Here is a 17,293-nt window from a genome sequence, read left to right on the forward strand (position 1 = left end):
ACGCACACACATTAAATGCAGTGTGGTGGCTTACATATGTGATTCCAGCATTTAGGAAGATGAAGCAGGGACTGCTCTGAGTTCAGTCTGTTTACAGAGTAAGGGCAAGACTCTAAAAAGGCAACAAAAAATGACCAAAAAGTTTCATTAAAACATGGAGGAAGTGAGTCCAAATCATTATCTTACAAGGAAAGGGGGCCTTGGAGGTACATCCTAGCGGATTAATGCTCCATCATCCAGGGGGCTCAGGAATTCCAGTGCATAGAACAGTAGAAGGCAATATTATATTTTTCCTTTTCTTTAAATTTAAATACATTCCCATGGCCATTGTTCCTGAATAGCCATAACTCAAAGCAGACCCTATCATTGATAGGTTCCACTGCATATCTGAAAGCCTTCATTTCTGTAGGTTTTTCTCATATCTGAAAGATCACATAAGGATGGCAGCCTTGTCAGCAAATCAATACAGCAACCTAGAAGCCTGAAACATGTGCCATGAGAATGTGATCGCTTGCAGCTTTAAACCTCAAAGGTCTAGGCAGTAAACACAATCCAAAAGACCAGAAACAGCATGGCCAAGGGCACTGCAGAGCAAGACCTTGAGCACCCAGGTAAGCCTCCGCACTTGAGGAGTTAGAGCATGCTTGGGGTTGTTGACACACTCATCAGCTTTGTACAAAAAGCATGCTAGGTGCTGGAGATGAAATAATGGGCAGTGCACACTTACTCCTCAGTCACTGTCCAGTTTACAGTCTAGCGGGGGATAATTTAAAACCAGATTGCAAACCACACATGTTTCAACAATGACACAGCCAGCTCAGGAGGCTCTTAGAGCCTAATCAAGACCCCAGAGCAGTTCCCAAACTAATAGTGAGAAATCTCCATATTTCCATATAAACTACCAGTTCACATTTCTCTAGAATTAAGTCTGTCTGTTACTCTCTGTCTCTGTCTCTCTGTTTCTGTCTCTCTCTCTCTCTCTCTTACACACACATAAACACACACACACACACACTGGCAAATGGAGGTAGGAAGTTTTCATGAAGCACTACTTCCCTTACAGTGTAAGGTGGACTCCGGTGTTTTCTCCTCTGTCTTATTTTACTGGTCCTGAAGAACCAAGCTGGCTGCAGCATCCCTGGATATGTTCTGACTTGAGGTTGCAAAGCACAGACCAGTGATACTTTCAAGTCAGGTATAATTACTTGCTTTACTTGTGAACTCTTCAACTGGGTTTAAAAGTGCAGAATAGGGGATAGGGGAGGCTATCAAATTGGAATCTGCAAAAAGCAACTCCAAATTTTGTGGCTCTTGGTATCATTTAATCTGAGAGGTATAGGATAATCTCAAATTATTCTGATAGGGAGAAGAAATGGAAAGGTGATTGTCAAAGGTAAGGGTAGACACAAAGACTGAGCAGAGGCAGAGGATGTCTTTACGGAGACTAGATGGGAAAAGATGTGTGTACTGTGGGGGGGAAAACTGAGACTGGGAAGGTAAGCCCCACCTATTCTGAAAGTTCCTTTTCTGGTGTTTTCTAAACTATGTCAAGAATACGTGAGTATTCAAACATAGGAATGAAATTCTGCTATGTAGCAACACAGATAACCTTGAGTGTATTATGCTAAGTAAAATGGGCTACACATTAAAAAACAAACAAACACTGTAAGATTTTTTTCATGTGAGGGGCCTCCCTCTCGCAATCAACTTCAGAGACAGAAAGTAGAACAGAGGTCCCTAGTGGCCGAGCACAGGGACTAGTGGAGACCCGGTGAGTGAGGATGGAGCTCCAGGTTTGCAAGACTAAAGAGCCCCTGAGATTGGCTGCAAAACCACATTGACATATCTCCCTGTTGTACTTAGGATTCCTATTGCTATGAAGAGACACCATGGCCACAGCATCTCTTATAAAGGAAGATATTTAATTGGGGCCAGCTTCCAGTTCAGAAGTTTAGTTCTCCATCCAGATTGTCAGGCAGTAAAAGTGAATGCCACACTAGGCCTAGATTGAGCATATGAGACCTCAAAGCCCACGCCCACAGTGACGCACTTCCTGCAAAAGAAGGCCACACCTGCTCCAACAAGGCCACACCTCCTAATAGTGCCACTCCCTCTGGGCCACACATTCACACACATGAGTCTGTGAGGCCCATAGCTATTCAAAGCTCCACACTCACACATTTTAAATACAGCTCTACACTGCAAGTCACCATTGGAGCATCAGAGGATTTCCTAGAACAGTGATAGCAAGTGTTAGAAGGAATTATTAGCAGGCTGCACAGACAATTCTAGCAGGGTTTGGCAGGAATATACTATTTCTTTCATAGTGAGCTGATTCTTGAACTGAGCTCAAGCTGAACATGGAAAGAGAGAAGAAGGTCAGGGTTCTAAGCATGTTCTGATGGCCAAGGTCAGCAGGGCTCCTCCGCTCCCAGGAGACATGTGTCCTTACTGTATGTGCACATCCTAAAGAAAGCCCAAGTACGGAGCAGATATGCTCCCTCCCTCCTGAATTTATCATCTGCATCCACAGGGACTTTGAAATTAGTCCGTGTTGTAGAAGTAAACTCTCTTACTTCTATTGCTATGAAGAGACACCATGACCATGGCAATTCTTATGAAAGAAAGCATTTAACTTAATTTAATTTAATGTGGCTTCAGAGGTTTAGTTCATTATCATCACGGCAAGAAGCATGTGGCATGTGTGCAGACACAGCGTTAGAGAAGTGTCAGGGTTCTACATTAGTGGACTGGCAGGCAGGAGGAAGGCAGCAAGAGAGCCAGTGGGCGTGGCTTCAGCTTCTGAAATCCCAAATCCCATCCCTAGTGACATAGTCCCCTCAACAAGGACAAGCCTAGTCCAACGAAGCCACACTTGCCAGTACCACTCCCTAAGCACTTAAATATATGAGTCATTCTCACTCAAACTACCACAGAAAGATCTTATAGCCCCGCACTTCCTATCCTGGGTTACAGACTGTGTCTCAAGAGGAAAAAACAAAAACAAAAACAAAAAACAAAGAGAAGGAAAACTTACTAGCAAAAACAGACACAGAGTACTTGGTAGTTTGAACAAGGGTGGCCCCCAGAGGCTCCTCTGTTTGAATACTTGGTCCCCAGTTGGTGGCACTATCTGGGATGGATTCGGAGGTACAGCATGGCTGGAGGAGGTGTACCACTAGAGGCAGGCTTTGAGGTTTCAAAAGATTCACGTGATCCAAAGCAGTGCTCTCTCTATATCTGTCATGGACCAAGCTGCGAGCTCTCAGTTGCTCTTCCCTCTGCCATCATAGACTCTAACCCTCTGAAACCATAAACCATGCAAACACTTCTTTATAAGTTATGTTGGTCGGGGCTGGAGAGATGGCTCAGAGGTTAAGAGCACCGCCTGCTCTTCCAAAGGTCCTGAGTTCAATTCCCAGCAACCACATGGTGGCTCACAACCATCTATAATGTAATCTGATGCCCTCTTCTGGCCTGCAAGTGTACATGCAGACAGAACATTGTATACATAATAAATAAATAAATAAATCTTTTTAAAAAATAAGTTATGTTGGTCATGCTATTGTGTCACAGCACTAGACAATTAACAAAGAACATGAGGTCCAGGAACAACAAGGAAAGCCAACTGCAGCTTAGAAGAAGGGCTGAAGGACAGAACAACCGCATGTGGAGACTAAGTGTACACAGCAGGCCTCCTGCTTTGTCACAGGCTGTTTCTCTTGGGGTGATCATGAGCAACGGACTTTGGCAGATCCCCCCCAGCACCTCACAGGCTAGGTGAGCACACGGGGTTAGTGCAGGGTGGCTGCACCCCTCACTTTCCTAAAGCCTACTCATCTAGAGCGCAGCCCTGTGCCACTTGCCACTCGGCAGCTGACAGGCCTTTATCTCTGCTCTCCTGCTGTCTGACCATCTAACCAAGTCTAACACATGCGCTGCAGTGCGCTAGCTCCACCTGTGCCTTCTCTGTGAGACAGCCAGCGCTCTGAGGGACACTTAACAGAAGCACTGTCTACTGACAGAAGTGACACGGATACGTGGGCCAATTCTCTAACAGTGTTTCCCATGCTTACTGACAGAACTCAGGGCACCATTCTGCTATTTTCAGGAAAGCTATATGGGCCGTTCACTGCTCACAATTAGCCCACCAGTTAACATAAGGACCTAGTTTTCCTTTGCTGTAGTTCTCTGAATTCCATAGTGAAATCTCATTTTGGAAGTTCCTGTATTTCCACAAGGCATCTAAGAGTTGAGCAAGTGGACCATTAAGATTCCAAGTCCTACAACAGGAAGTCCTACAACAGAAAAGGTCAATGGGTTTTCTCCTCAGAATAGCCACACATTATCATCATTTGCCAGGTGTGGTTGGCATCTCCACAGAGAGGACTAGAAGCTTCTATAAAATGTGCCTTCACTTTGTTGCTTCTTCTCTTCACGACCTCCGCTACTCCGGACACAGGACTGTCAAGCCTGGCAGCTCCATTACCCACAACACAGAGTCCAGAGAGAGCAAAGCTGGAGTTAAAGGTGCTCTCTAGTGGTCTATAGCACAGCTGACTGACACACTTCAAGCTTACGTGAAGTTTACACAAATGTTTTCAAGGCTTGCTCTCCAAGAGGTTTTTCTTCCCCAGACCCAACACATTCATGATTTAAAAAAAAAAAAAGATTCTGGGCCATAGACATCAATACAGAGAAAAAAATCCACTTTGTCTCCTAAGCAGATCAGGTAGAAACATGATTTAAAAAAAAAAAAAAAAACCCTAAAGCTCAGATTATGGAGAAGCACAAAGAAAGCACAAAGCAAAAGCCTTGAAATGTTGCCTCACCTATTTCCCAGTTTCTTAGGAAATTGCACCTTTTTTTTCCCAAGAAAAAAAAAATCCCATTAATTTTATTTTGCTGGCTGGGTGAACTCCCTTCCAGATTTTGAAAGAAAGATCTCCAGTATATAAGCAACCAAGAGGCCTCCTTATAAGGCAGAAGCTTAGAAGCTCGGAGAGCCGGGGCCCTGGGGCCTGGGAGACACACACTGAGTTTATAAGCAAGTACATATCTCTTCAGTTACTCACAGGAGCAAGAATGACGCCGAGTTCACCCTGGACTGGCGACATCTAAGGGTTGGCAGCAGCTTAAACATTGAACATTCTCTCTAGAGCTTTGGCAGTCTTTAGGTTAAAATCCTCTGAAGAAAAACCAATGGCAACAAAAGAGCCATGCCTCACCCCTTAAACACACACACACACACACACACACACACACACACACACACACACACACATGTTCATGCACATGACAGCAAGGCAGCTAGAACAAGATGTAGACTGAGAGAACACAGGAAGTCCTTCAGAAAACTTTCATGAGGAGAAAAAGGAGAAGGAATGAAGGGCATTTCTTCTGAAATACTCTCTCTAAAACGCTCACCATCTTGAGGTAACTTTTCTTTCGGAGATGTAAGCTAGGAAGTTGAGGTTAAACTTAGGTATGAGCCGGGATGAGAAAGGATGTGAGCAGAAAGATGCAGAGAGCTCCACGGCTCTGTCCTGAGAAGCTCAGCCCAAGAGTCCAGGAAGAGATAGATCTGCCTTTAAACTTAATGGTTAATCCTTGCACAAATGCAAGTGCAGAGAAGAGCCTTGAAGAGAAACCAAAGAGTGGAGGGGAAGTCATACAGTCAATTTCAAGTAGAGGGAAGGAGACAGAAAAGACAGTAGGGCAGTGGGAGGTCTTTCTGCGCTGAGAAGAAGGCCTCTGCCTCTGCTTCAGTTCTGCAGCCTGCCACACTCACACTGGGCAAGACATCTTGATGTAAGGGCAGGAAGTAAAATGCGTGCATTTGTGTATTCAAATGCCCTTCTCTTAGCAACATTCACTCTAAGCAGAGGCTCACTTTGAAGGCAGGCACGGCCTAATTCCCATGCAGCTCGGTGATAAATATAGCCTGCTTCATCAAAACTGCTCGGTGGCAGTACAAATGGCAGATGATAATTTATGAAAGAAACTAATTCAACTGACTAAGGCTGTGGCTGTCAAACAAAGGACAGCAAATCCATACTGACGGCTTCCATGCAGCCCACCAACGTAACTACAGAAAGGCTTGCTTGGCTAATTGCATCATCTTTAGCAACAGAGACAGAAAACACAAGCGCTTCCTTTTCCCAACAAAGAACTTTGTCATGGGCGGTCCTCCCATTTTCAAATGTAAAATCTTTCAGGACAGTGAAACTCTCCATGCATTGACAATCTCCGAGCGCTAGAGCCCACACAGACAAGTTATCTATTAATGAGTTGGGAGTGCCCACATACCTAGATATATTGTTGAAGCTGAGGAAGAGGCGTTGGAGGCAGGGCAAATTATCCACATCTCTCTAGAAAAAAACAAAAACAAAAAACAGAAAGCAAAAATTTATCAGTTGAAAGAAAAAAAATTCCGTATTAAAATGCCTTCTTGTTCAGCTGCTAGGAGCCGTTCACGTCTTTCCCCCTCCCTCAGCCCTGCTCCACCGAGCATTTCTAGTGGACTCGGAGATCCATTCTTTTCTGCTGCAGAGCGAGCAAGTGGGAGGGTTTCAGCACATCCGCAGAACACGCTGCACCAGCGCTAGCAAGGTGAAGAGCCGTGGAGAAAGCAGGGAGCGCTGCGGCTAGCCTCCTTCGGCGTGCTTTTGGGAAGGGTGCCAGGATGCTACCTCAGCAGCTACTGTAGCACACGCTGTGTGATCAGGGCGTGTTCCAAGTCACTTTTCAAAAGGAGACAGTCAAAAGCTTTCCAAACAATGGTACGGATTTCAAAGCAATTGGCCTCACTATTCTCAAAGGGTTGGAAATAGATCACTCAGTTATAAAGACCCAACACAGGGACAACCACCCCCCAAGCTAAAAGCTGATCATAGTGTCAGTAAAGGGCACTACAAAGCCAGCTCCCTATCAGACTGAATGGCTAGACTGTATACTCAAAGTTGTGCTATTTCAAACGGTTGCCCTTAGTCAATACTGAAAGATTTAGGCTCAGATGACTAGAAGAAAATCACAAAATAAATAGACTCAATTCCATTTGGTCTAACAACAACAGCAACAAACTCCAAAAACCAAAACCAAACAAACAAAAAACCTTCTGAAAAGATTGACATTCTAGAGAAATGGACTCTGCTGAGGAAACGGAGCAATCCAATTTAGTCTAGAGAGCAGCTGAGGCGGCTGCAGGTGCAGTACAAGGGGCTGTCAGGGTGGAGGGCACGTGGGCTGGCACAGTAGCCACACAGCCCCAGAGGCTGGACTTCAAGCACTCTGCCACTGCCCATGAAAAACTATTTCATTTCCAGTACAGCATCTTCCTTCTACGGTAACTGTCATTCTCAGGCCTCCCTGAAAACCTCGATCCACGAAGGTGAGGCAGTTTCTAGATCTTTCTATGGTCAGGGTATAAGTCTGTAGAAAACAGGCCAGCAGACCAATCCCCTCCCTCCTCGTGAGTGGCCGGCTGTGTAAGTTGGCAAACCTCTAGAATCATCTCTTAAGCCACCTCTCTCTGGCTTTCCCAAAACTAAAGAGGAGAGGAGTGTAGGTTTCAGTCCAGGACCCTGTTTCCTACAGGAAATGATAGCTTCTTCCTTATCTCTCCAGAATCAAAAGTCAGAGCTGACCTGAAAACCCTCACTCTACTCTCTTCCTCCCACAGTCCTGCCAGAGGCCTGCCTGGGACAAGCAAGGCTGGCGCCCAGCTGGGGACTGGAGGCTGTGCACTCATCTGCTTTGACTCTGAGCATCTTTTGAGAGACTGCAGTCTCACTGACTCTCCCATAACACAGGCAGAGCATACACACTCCTTTCAAGACATACTTGTTTTGAAATTAAAGCACAAACTCAAATTACTTTTAGGGACATATTAAGGGATTATTTTTGACAAAATTGTAATGCTCTGTATTTATTTTCTTTATAAAATTTTTTATTTAAATAATTTATTTAGATTATATCTCAGTTGTTATCTCCTCACTTGTAACTTCCCATTCCCCCTCCCTCCCTCTTTCACCCTATTCCCCTCTCTTAGGTCTGTGACGGAGGGGAGCTCCTCCCCACCGTATGAGCACAGCCAGCTTCCCCTTCCTCTGATTTATCTTCTTTTATGAAATCAGTTTTTAGCAGTCTACCAAGTTTTCAAAACCATTAACTGCCATTTCTTGATAGTTATAAAATAGTCACACACACCAAAGTGAAAACTAAAATTCTGAATTTAGTTTACATACATCTCAATAGCCACTTCTGAAGCTACCCTTTCCAGAACTTCAAAAAGTAGAATAATTACCCTGTTGTTCTAAATTTAACATCATGAGAAGATGACTGTTTTTTAATTTTTCTAAAAATTTTAACATGTATTTTCATAGCAACCTTCTAATGTTACAACATATAAAAAGAAAACATATTTGCCATACCAACTGATCATCTAGGCATGAATCTCTTTAATAAAAAGACCTGTTAGAAGCTACAAGATACAGCCTTCTAACAAGGAGACATCTGTAAGATGCAGCTGGCAGGACTCACCACGCAGGGAGAAAAAGAGAACCTGGTAATGTCTGCATGGCAGGGGCCAAGGGCAAGCTCACACAGCCTCCCTCACACACGCACAGGGGTCCTGGGGGGCTCCAGGGACAAGTGGTACAGATCACCTGAAGTCTGACCACAGAGAGAAGTGTTACTGCACTCAGGGGAGCTATGGTATTAAAATCCAAACCCTCAATTAAGTGGGTGAATGAGTTAGTTCTGATTCCAGAACAAACAAACAAACAAACAAACAAACAAACCCAACCTCTGAAGTTTAACATAATGGTCCAAAACGAACTTTGAAAACCTCATATCACTGAATCTACTACAGGACAAAGGGATCCATTTTAATTGAGCATTAAAAGGCCTACATTAAGGCCTTACTTTTATAGAATATTTAATTTTTTTGTTTTAATGTATTTATTTTATCTTATGTTTTGCCTTTGTGTATGTCCACACACCAGGCATATACCTCGTGCCTCTGGAGGCCAGAAAAGAGCATTGTATCCCTCAGAACCGGGCAGTTAAGTGCAGCCAAGTGGTGCTGGAAACAGCCTGAGTCCTCTAGCAAAGCATCTAGCTCTTAGCCAAAGAGCTGTGTCTCCAGCCCCTTAAAGTCTGATTTTCTTTCCTTTTCTTTTCTTTTTTAATAAATATTTTTACAAGGTCCTTAGTTTTCTTTTTAAGATCTTGTAGGTTGCTTTTGTTATTGTTTAAAGTTTGTTGTTTGCTTGTTTTAGGTTTTGACATTTAAATGCCATTACATCATTCCTCCCTCGCCCCACCCTTTTCATGGACCCTCCTCTTTTTCTTCAGCTATTGTTACATATGCATATTCCTAAATGCATAAATTCAGGGGGCTCAGTTGCTGAAGTGTTGCTTGCATGCATATGATTTCAGGGCTGACCATTTGGTATTGGAGTCCCTGGAATGGATGTCAATCAATGTCCTGTGTCACCTTCAGAAACCAGACCAACACTACACTGAGGTAGTGGGCTTCAAGCTGTGCTTTGTCAATAAGTTATTCTGAGAGGATTCAAAGCCAACCATCTGTCTGGTGCCAACTATGGTGCAAGTATTTTGTGATGATAGAAGAAGGAGAAAAGGGTTGGAATTCTGTAGAGATGCTCATCATATCTAATTAAGGAAAAGCCAATATATTAATACAGTCAAAGATTCACCAGTCTCAGCACATCTCTTATAGAGGTAAATATTCCATAAGCAGAGAAACTATTATGGGACAGCTAGAATATTAATATACATTAAATAAATATATATTAATATAATAAACATGGAAAGAAAAAATTGATATCTACAGAAATATTTACAGGTCACATTATTAACCTGCTCATCACCTTAAATTTATTGGACTTAAAACCTACTGGAAATTGTATTCAACAGACTTCTGTAGTATGAATTAAAAGCATTGTTAAAAATAGAGCTGAATGAAATTGAACTCTAAGACTGATGAGAGGATTAGAAATCCTTATTTTTCCAAAGAATAAGGGCTTTGCATATGAAGAATTTGTCTCCTCTACTCAACACTGTTCTCCATATTTCCTAACTTTTTAACAGAACTGAATGACTCAGCAATCTGTCTGTATAGTCTGTTACTCATGACTCAGCGATCTGCCTGTATAGAATGGCTATTACTCATGACTCAGCGATCTGTCTGTATAGTCTGTTACTCATGACTCAGCGATCTGCCTGTATAGAATGGCTATTACTCATGACTCAGCGATCTTCCTGTATAGAATGGCTATTACTCATGACTCAGCGATCTTCCTGTATGGAATGGCTATTACTCGTGACTCAGCGATCTTCCTGTATAGAATGGCTATTACTCATGACTCAGCGATCTGCCTGTATAGAATGTCTATTACTCATGACTCAGCGATCTTCCTGTATAGAATGGCCATTACTCAGGCTATTCTTAGTGACTCTTCCTAAAGAGGAACAAGGAAGATGCAAGGTGAAGATACAGGGTGTAGTAATGCAGGAGAAAGAGGAAGAACCATCTTTATTATTGTTTGTGTTATTAAGATAAAAGTCAAGGTATAATACACATACCAGAAATTATTTTAATTTGGAAAGTTACAAATGAATTTATTGAGCATGTTTGAGAACAGGAAAAAGAAAATAGTACTCCTTTTCATTAAGAGACTAAATTAATTCCAAACTACTTGTTACAGCCTTCATTTTGCAGCACAGACACATATACACCATCTAAGGCTGTAACTACTGAGCCATAATAGACACCACTCGAATCATACATTTATTTAAACATCAAAAAATCCCAAGCTTTCATGTTTCTGAAAGGCATCAATATTTGTATCTGCTTTTCCCAGTTTCCTACCCTTTCTATGGCAGTCAATATCAATCAATCTAGATGCATCCTGCTTTTCTGACCTGATTTTCATCTATATATTGTCATCTCATCAAGGAAAAACTCAAGAAGGCATTAAAAACCAGACGAGAAAGTGGATGCTGGCATGCTAGTTAGGGAGGTACCCTCCCCTCACACTACCTTAACAGCCAAGAGGAAGAGGACCCAGCAGCTCCGTGTCATACTTGGGGCCTTCCTGTACTTGAATGTGTACCTGAAATTTATATTACAAGCTAGATAAAACAAAACAAAAAAACCAACCAAACAAACAAACAAAAACCAAAAAACCCTGGTGAAAGTGGCACTTGATATACAGTGTCTAAGCCTCCTAGCAAAGCTGTCTGGAAGACGCAAACTCTCTCAAGTTTCGTAGTGCTCTGCCCATCCCAAACTACAGAAAAATTACCAAGGAAGATCGAGCTGAAAGGCTAAGAACTGCTAAGGCAGAGAGAACAATCCCAATGCAGACTAGGGACATCTACCCTTAAAAACCACTAGAGACATAGGGGGACACCGCAGCAAGAGTGAGGAAGCTCGGAAGCGTGCGGAAAACATGGCGCACAACTCCTAGAAGAAACAAAGGCAATCACTGAAGACAATTTTGACAAACATGAAGATTCATTTTTCATGGAAAAAACGGGTCTTTTCAACAAAACATAGCCAAAAATAGACAAAGTGAGCTATTGCCTCATGAAAAGTTAATTAAAGGTAGTTCACAGTTCTGAATGAAGAGATAAAGCTGTAAACCTTCTAGAAAGAGCACAGGGCTCTGCAGTCATGCAGTCTGTTAAGCCCCTCAGAATATAGTGCAGGCATCTCATTACAGTGTTTAGACCTTACTGTCTCTTTTTTAATTTCTCCCAGGTGCATCTCCACTTCATTACTTCTCTACTTACACCTTGAAATCAGTTCTTTAAAAACAAACAAACAAACAAAAACCCTCTATTTACTCCGATTTGCAGTCATGACTCTGCAAAGGGAAGAAGAGCCCTCAGGCAGGACGCAGAAGACACTGGTGACAGAGATGACGCTACCAAAACCGAAAGCTTCCACATACTAAACATTGTTTTAAAAAGGAAAAAGGAAAAGCCATGGAAAATGTACTCTCTACAGTCATGCAGATAGATACTGGGATAGAAAGACAGACACATAGACAAATAGAGAAAGACAGAGGCAGGAGACAGATACATAGCCGTAGGGGACACACACACACACACACACACACACACACACACACACACACACACACACACAGAGAGGGGGGGGGAGAGAGAGAGAGAGAGAGAGAGAGAGAGAGAGAGAGAGAGAGAGAGAGAGAGAGAGAGAGAGAGAAGTCAAAAGGCTGAATGTAGGATGTCAGACAACTTATAACATCAACAGTCTAGAGTGATGCTGTATCACGGATGATGAACAAGATGCTTGAAAGACATTCAGTGCCTTTAACTCATCAAGGAAATGCAAATCCAAACCAATGAGAATTATAGAATGAATTGCACAGGCGCTCAGTGCCAACTGTTTCTGATAAATTTAGCGTTTCCAATAAATTCAGGCAGTTTCTGATGAATTTGAACATTCACATGACATTCCTTTGTTTCGCCCTAGGAAAAATAGGGCTTTAGGCCCACTAAAATAAATAGATAAATAAAGATAAGAAGGTTATCCATAGCAACTTTGTGCTAGCCCAAAAATAGATTGGAAAACAAACAAGCAAATGCTACGGTGGCTTTTCTCCAGTGGAACCCAACCCAGCAATTTAAAAAAACCAAACAAACAAACCTACTATAAACACAAACTGGTGCCTATCAAAACATGGCAAGTGCAAGAAAGAGTTGGTTTATCTACCCACGTGCTACACAATGGCCTCGCAGCTAATGACTACACACAGAGTACAATCTCGGTGTGTGCGGGTCATACCACTCAGGCTTATATACAGTCTATGATGTCACTGCAACAACAAAACCACCGAAGACTAAATTTTCAGGCAGGCATCTCTGCTGTGACATAGTACGTGTTGCACACACTTTATATAAAGTACAAATGTAGACAAGATTATTGAGAGACAGGTATCAGAGTACCTCTGGGGTATGGACAGGACTGTCCAGAAAAGGGGTACAGGAGAACTTCTGGAATAATAGAAATATTTCAGACATCTTGATCTGGCTGGCAGTTATAACAAAATAAAAACACATTGAATTGTATAGCTAAGATGAAAATTTTTATTGCATCTAGATTATAACTCAATCAAGTGTGGAAGGAAGTCCTTGGCACTGTGGGAGCATGGAGGATGCAGATGCTATAGAAGGTCTTCCTGTATACAGGAATGGTCCCAAGCAGTGACAACTCATTCAGTAAGTAAAGCAGAGCAGGGGAGAGTTCAGTGGGTGGGGGTGCGTGCTGCCAAGCCTGTTGGCCTGATTGATCCCTAAGACCAGTATGAAATTGGGAGAGAGCTGACTTTTGCCAAATTGTTCCCTGACCTCCACACCCATGCTGAGACACTAGCCCCACTAGCCCCTATCAGCCCCACAAAATAAGAATGGAAACATTAAATAAATAAAGCAAAGGATGAACTATTGACATGGTTCTTACTTTGAAACTTCTTTTGCACATTTCAGGGGGTTGCTGAGTTTCTCCTGCTTTCCACTGCACCGTTTGGCAGGCACAGGCAGCCTCTCCGAGCCTAGCTCGGTGACAGCACAGAACAGCTCCAAGAACACACAGCTGCAATGCTCTTGTTGCTATATTTGATGTTTAATTATAGGAGTAGATGAAAGTGTGGTCATCTCCTGAAAAACCCATCTATTCCACCAACACTAAACTTAGGTTCTCACTTCTCCAGTCCTCCCTGTCACTTTGGAGAATGTCTCTCAGTGTGGACTTGCCTAAAGGGTCCTGATCATTAGACTCTGCTCATGTGCTTTGGGGAGGGCCATCACAGGAAGAATACTGAGTCCTTAGCACTGCTGTCAAGGATTCATAAAGAATGCATAACGCACAGCCCCTTAATAACAAACACAGTCAGAGACTCCGTGTTTGGTTGGAGACTGCAGGCCATAATGCTGCTTGTGATTACTGTGTGTGTTTGGGTTGAAGACCTGGGGGTGCACATAGCACATGCTCCCACAATATTTCTCGGTAAAGTGTAAGCAATCAAGAGTGATAACACATAATGATGAAAGGAATAATTTGCCAGGAAGAAATATCAACTGCAAAGTTATATTTTCTAGAACATAATTTTAAAATATTGACCATGCGCTAGACAAATATTGATGACATGCTAGGCAATACGACAAACTTTAAAGAACCAATCCATGTTCATTGACCACAAAGCAATTAAATTAGAAAAGACAGCAATGATAAAATAAATAAGGAAATAATATATTTCAAAAATTAAAACTACACTCCAAGGACTAGGGACGGGTTTCAGTGATAATCTACTTTCTGTAAAAGCAAGAGGACCTGAGCTAAAATCTCCAGCACCCATGTGGAAGTCAGACACGCAGTGCACACCCGTAACCCAGCACTGTGACATAGAGACAAACAGACCCCAGAAGTTCTCTGTCCAGTCTGCCTAGCCTGAGGAGTGAGCTTCAAGTTCACTGAGAGATCCTATCTCAAAACCCAGGATGGAGCCAGGCATGGTGGCACACGCCTTTAATCCCAGCAGTCGGGAGGCAGAAGCAGGCAGATCGCTGTGAGTTCGAGGCCAGCCTGGTCTACAAAGTGAGTCAAGGACAGGCAAGGCTACAGAGAAACCCTGTCTCGAAAAAAAAAAAAAATCAAAACCCAGGATGGAAAATGACAGAGAAAGACACACAATGCCCTCCTCTGGCTTCTATATGCTCACCCCTACCTCCGCACTAAAAACACACACACACACACACACACACACACACACACACACACACACACTCCCCAAACCACATGCAGTTCAAAACATAGAGCTTGGAAAATACTTTAAATAATAATGATAAGAAAAATTCAAGGGGCTAGAGATAGAGCACTTGCCTAATATACGGGACTCCATGGGTTCATCCCCAGCACTGGGGGAGAAAGGCTAGATTTCATTTTTTAATTTAAAAGATGTATGGTGTACACATGTATGTACTCATGCATGCATACGTGTGTAAGTGTGTGTGTGCATGCCTGTACTTGTGTGTGAGTGATTGCATGCACGCATGTGTAGGCTCCAAAGCCTTAACTCAGGTCTATTGGCTTGCACTGAGCCATCTCCCCTTGGAATTTAGTTCTACTCCAACAAATATTAAAGTCATCACATACTCTGAAACAACCCTACTGCTTAATGCAGAATGCTTCCTGCACAGAGCTCCATGCAAGGTCATCCTTCAGCAACAGACTGTAGGGGCCCTGGCCGAGGCCTGCAAGCATGAGGACTGCGGGTTCTAGGCTGGCCTGAGAAAGACAGCAGGACCCTGTCTCAGAAGACCCTGCCCCTCCTGCTAACAATGATAACAAAGACTTTATAAAATTTAAGATCTGAGCAGGGCATGGTTGTGCACCTCTATAATCTGAGCATTCGGGAGGCAGAGGCAGGCAGATTGCTATGAGTTCGAGGCCAGCCTGGCCTACAAAGCAAGTCCAAGACAGCCAAGGCTAAGACAGAGACCCTGTCTCAAAAAACCAACAAAACAAAACAAAACAAACAAAAAACAAAAATAAAAAACACAAAAAACCAAAAATTAAAATCTGTAGTCAAAAAACAAAGGTAGCTTTTAGGAAGAAGTTATTTCTATAAATGCTGAAATAATAAAAATAATAAAAGCTAAAATATCAAATGTCCACCACAAAATAAAAAAAGAGAGAGAGAGAAAAACAACAACAGAGAACAAGAGAGATGAGAATAAAAATCAACAAAATTACGTTCTTTAAAGACTACAAATAGATTCAGCTGGTTTTTTTTTAAACTATGACTAAAATAAAAAATACTAATGAAGAAAAGAGAAAGCATAAATAAGCATTAGAAGTGATAAGGGAGCAGGAATACAGAGTGATCAAAATGCAAACAATGAAGACCAGTGTCTTAGAGCAAAAGAAACTATCAAACAGCCAGGACCACCCAGTCAAAGACACCCAGCCAATGTCCCAATTAACTTCCACTAAATGTCTGAGGAGGGCGTTGTCTTTACTCACAGCTGCAGATTTCTAAGGAGGGGGAGGGAAAGCAAGGGGGAAATCACAGGATGAGCAAGTGAGAGGTCCTCTGCAATGCCCTCGGGACAAGCAGAGCATCACAGCATCAGTACCAGAAAAGTAAGAGAAAAAGGAATTGTGGGTCACATCACATAGCGTAGCCTAAGTATTACAACAACAACCTTAGCAAAACCTGCAGAACTGTGTACAAACTACAGCCTACAATATGAGAGCAAGATGCTAGAATGACCTAAGGATCTTGAAAATTAATTTGCATGCTCCATAGATAAAGAATGGAATCTAATATGACTTATGTAAAAGTTACAGAAAATATTTCAATAAAATTCAATGATCATTCATAATATAAGCTCAAAGCAAATTAAAAATAGAAGACAACTTCTTGGGATGGAGACCTGCTGAGTGCCTGTGCTGTGAGCATGAGGACCAGAGCCTGCATCCCCAGCCCCAGCGTAAAGTGCTGGCATGGCTGTGCACACTGATCTCTCCATCAAGGTAATACAGATGGGGTGCTGAGTGCAAGATGCTCCGCGTCCTGTTCTGCTCTGCATGCACACAGATGAGCACTGAACCCACATTCACATGCATATACACACAAAATTTCTTCAGATCAATAAATACCAGCTGCAAAATGATTAATAATATTAATGTACACAGGAGATTAATAAAGCAGCACTTTTCTTTAACCAGCTAGTTCCCCAACACTTGACACAGAGAGGCTATGATTTATTATTAAACTGTAAGCACTAGGCTGGGCAGGTTCAGAGCTATTCTGATCCTACTACACTTAAAACCACATTAATGTCTGTCCCTTGACAATCTGATGACTCCTGGGTGGCTCCTGCTCCATCAACCTGTCTTCAGGGCGAACTTCTCTTAGCCCCATGCTCCTAGTCCATCCTGTCTAGTCAAGAGCTCCTTCATCCTCTCTTCTTCCTCCTCCTTCTCCTTCCCATTGGAGAGGGGGACTCTCTGACTCCCAGCCCAGGAACTTAATTCTGCCTACTTCTCTTTGCCCAGCTATAGGCTGTCAACTACTTTATTTAACCAATCAGAGAATAATGGAGAGCAATGTCACACAAAGTCAAGTACACAACATCATTTGGTGTGAGTGACAACCAGATCTTGGGAGTTAATAGTTAGCATTAGAACACATAGCACCAGACCAAGCCCCAACAGCCAGCTAATGAACGCAGC

The 17,293-nt window shown here is 42.7% G+C and overlaps 1 protein-coding gene across 5 annotated transcripts in view; it reads right to left on the reverse strand.

Annotated features, from left to right (window-relative positions):
- The window catches only part of LRRC49 (leucine rich repeat containing 49), a 95,828-nt gene that overhangs the window by 58,547 nt on the left and 19,988 nt on the right, over window positions 1-17,293 (reverse strand). For all 5 annotated transcript variants that reach the window (XM_084783841.1, XM_084783844.1, XM_084783842.1 and 2 more), the window contains one exon: window positions 6,310-6,371. In XM_084783841.1, the coding sequence (XP_084639967.1) occupies window positions 6,310-6,371 (62 nt within the window). The remainder of the gene's footprint in view (window positions 1-6,309; window positions 6,372-17,293) is intronic.

Source organism: Acomys minous (genome assembly GCF_964271855.1).
Source record: "Acomys minous genome assembly, chromosome: 5".
Classification (NCBI taxonomy): Eukaryota; Metazoa; Chordata; class Mammalia; order Rodentia; family Muridae; genus Acomys; species Acomys minous.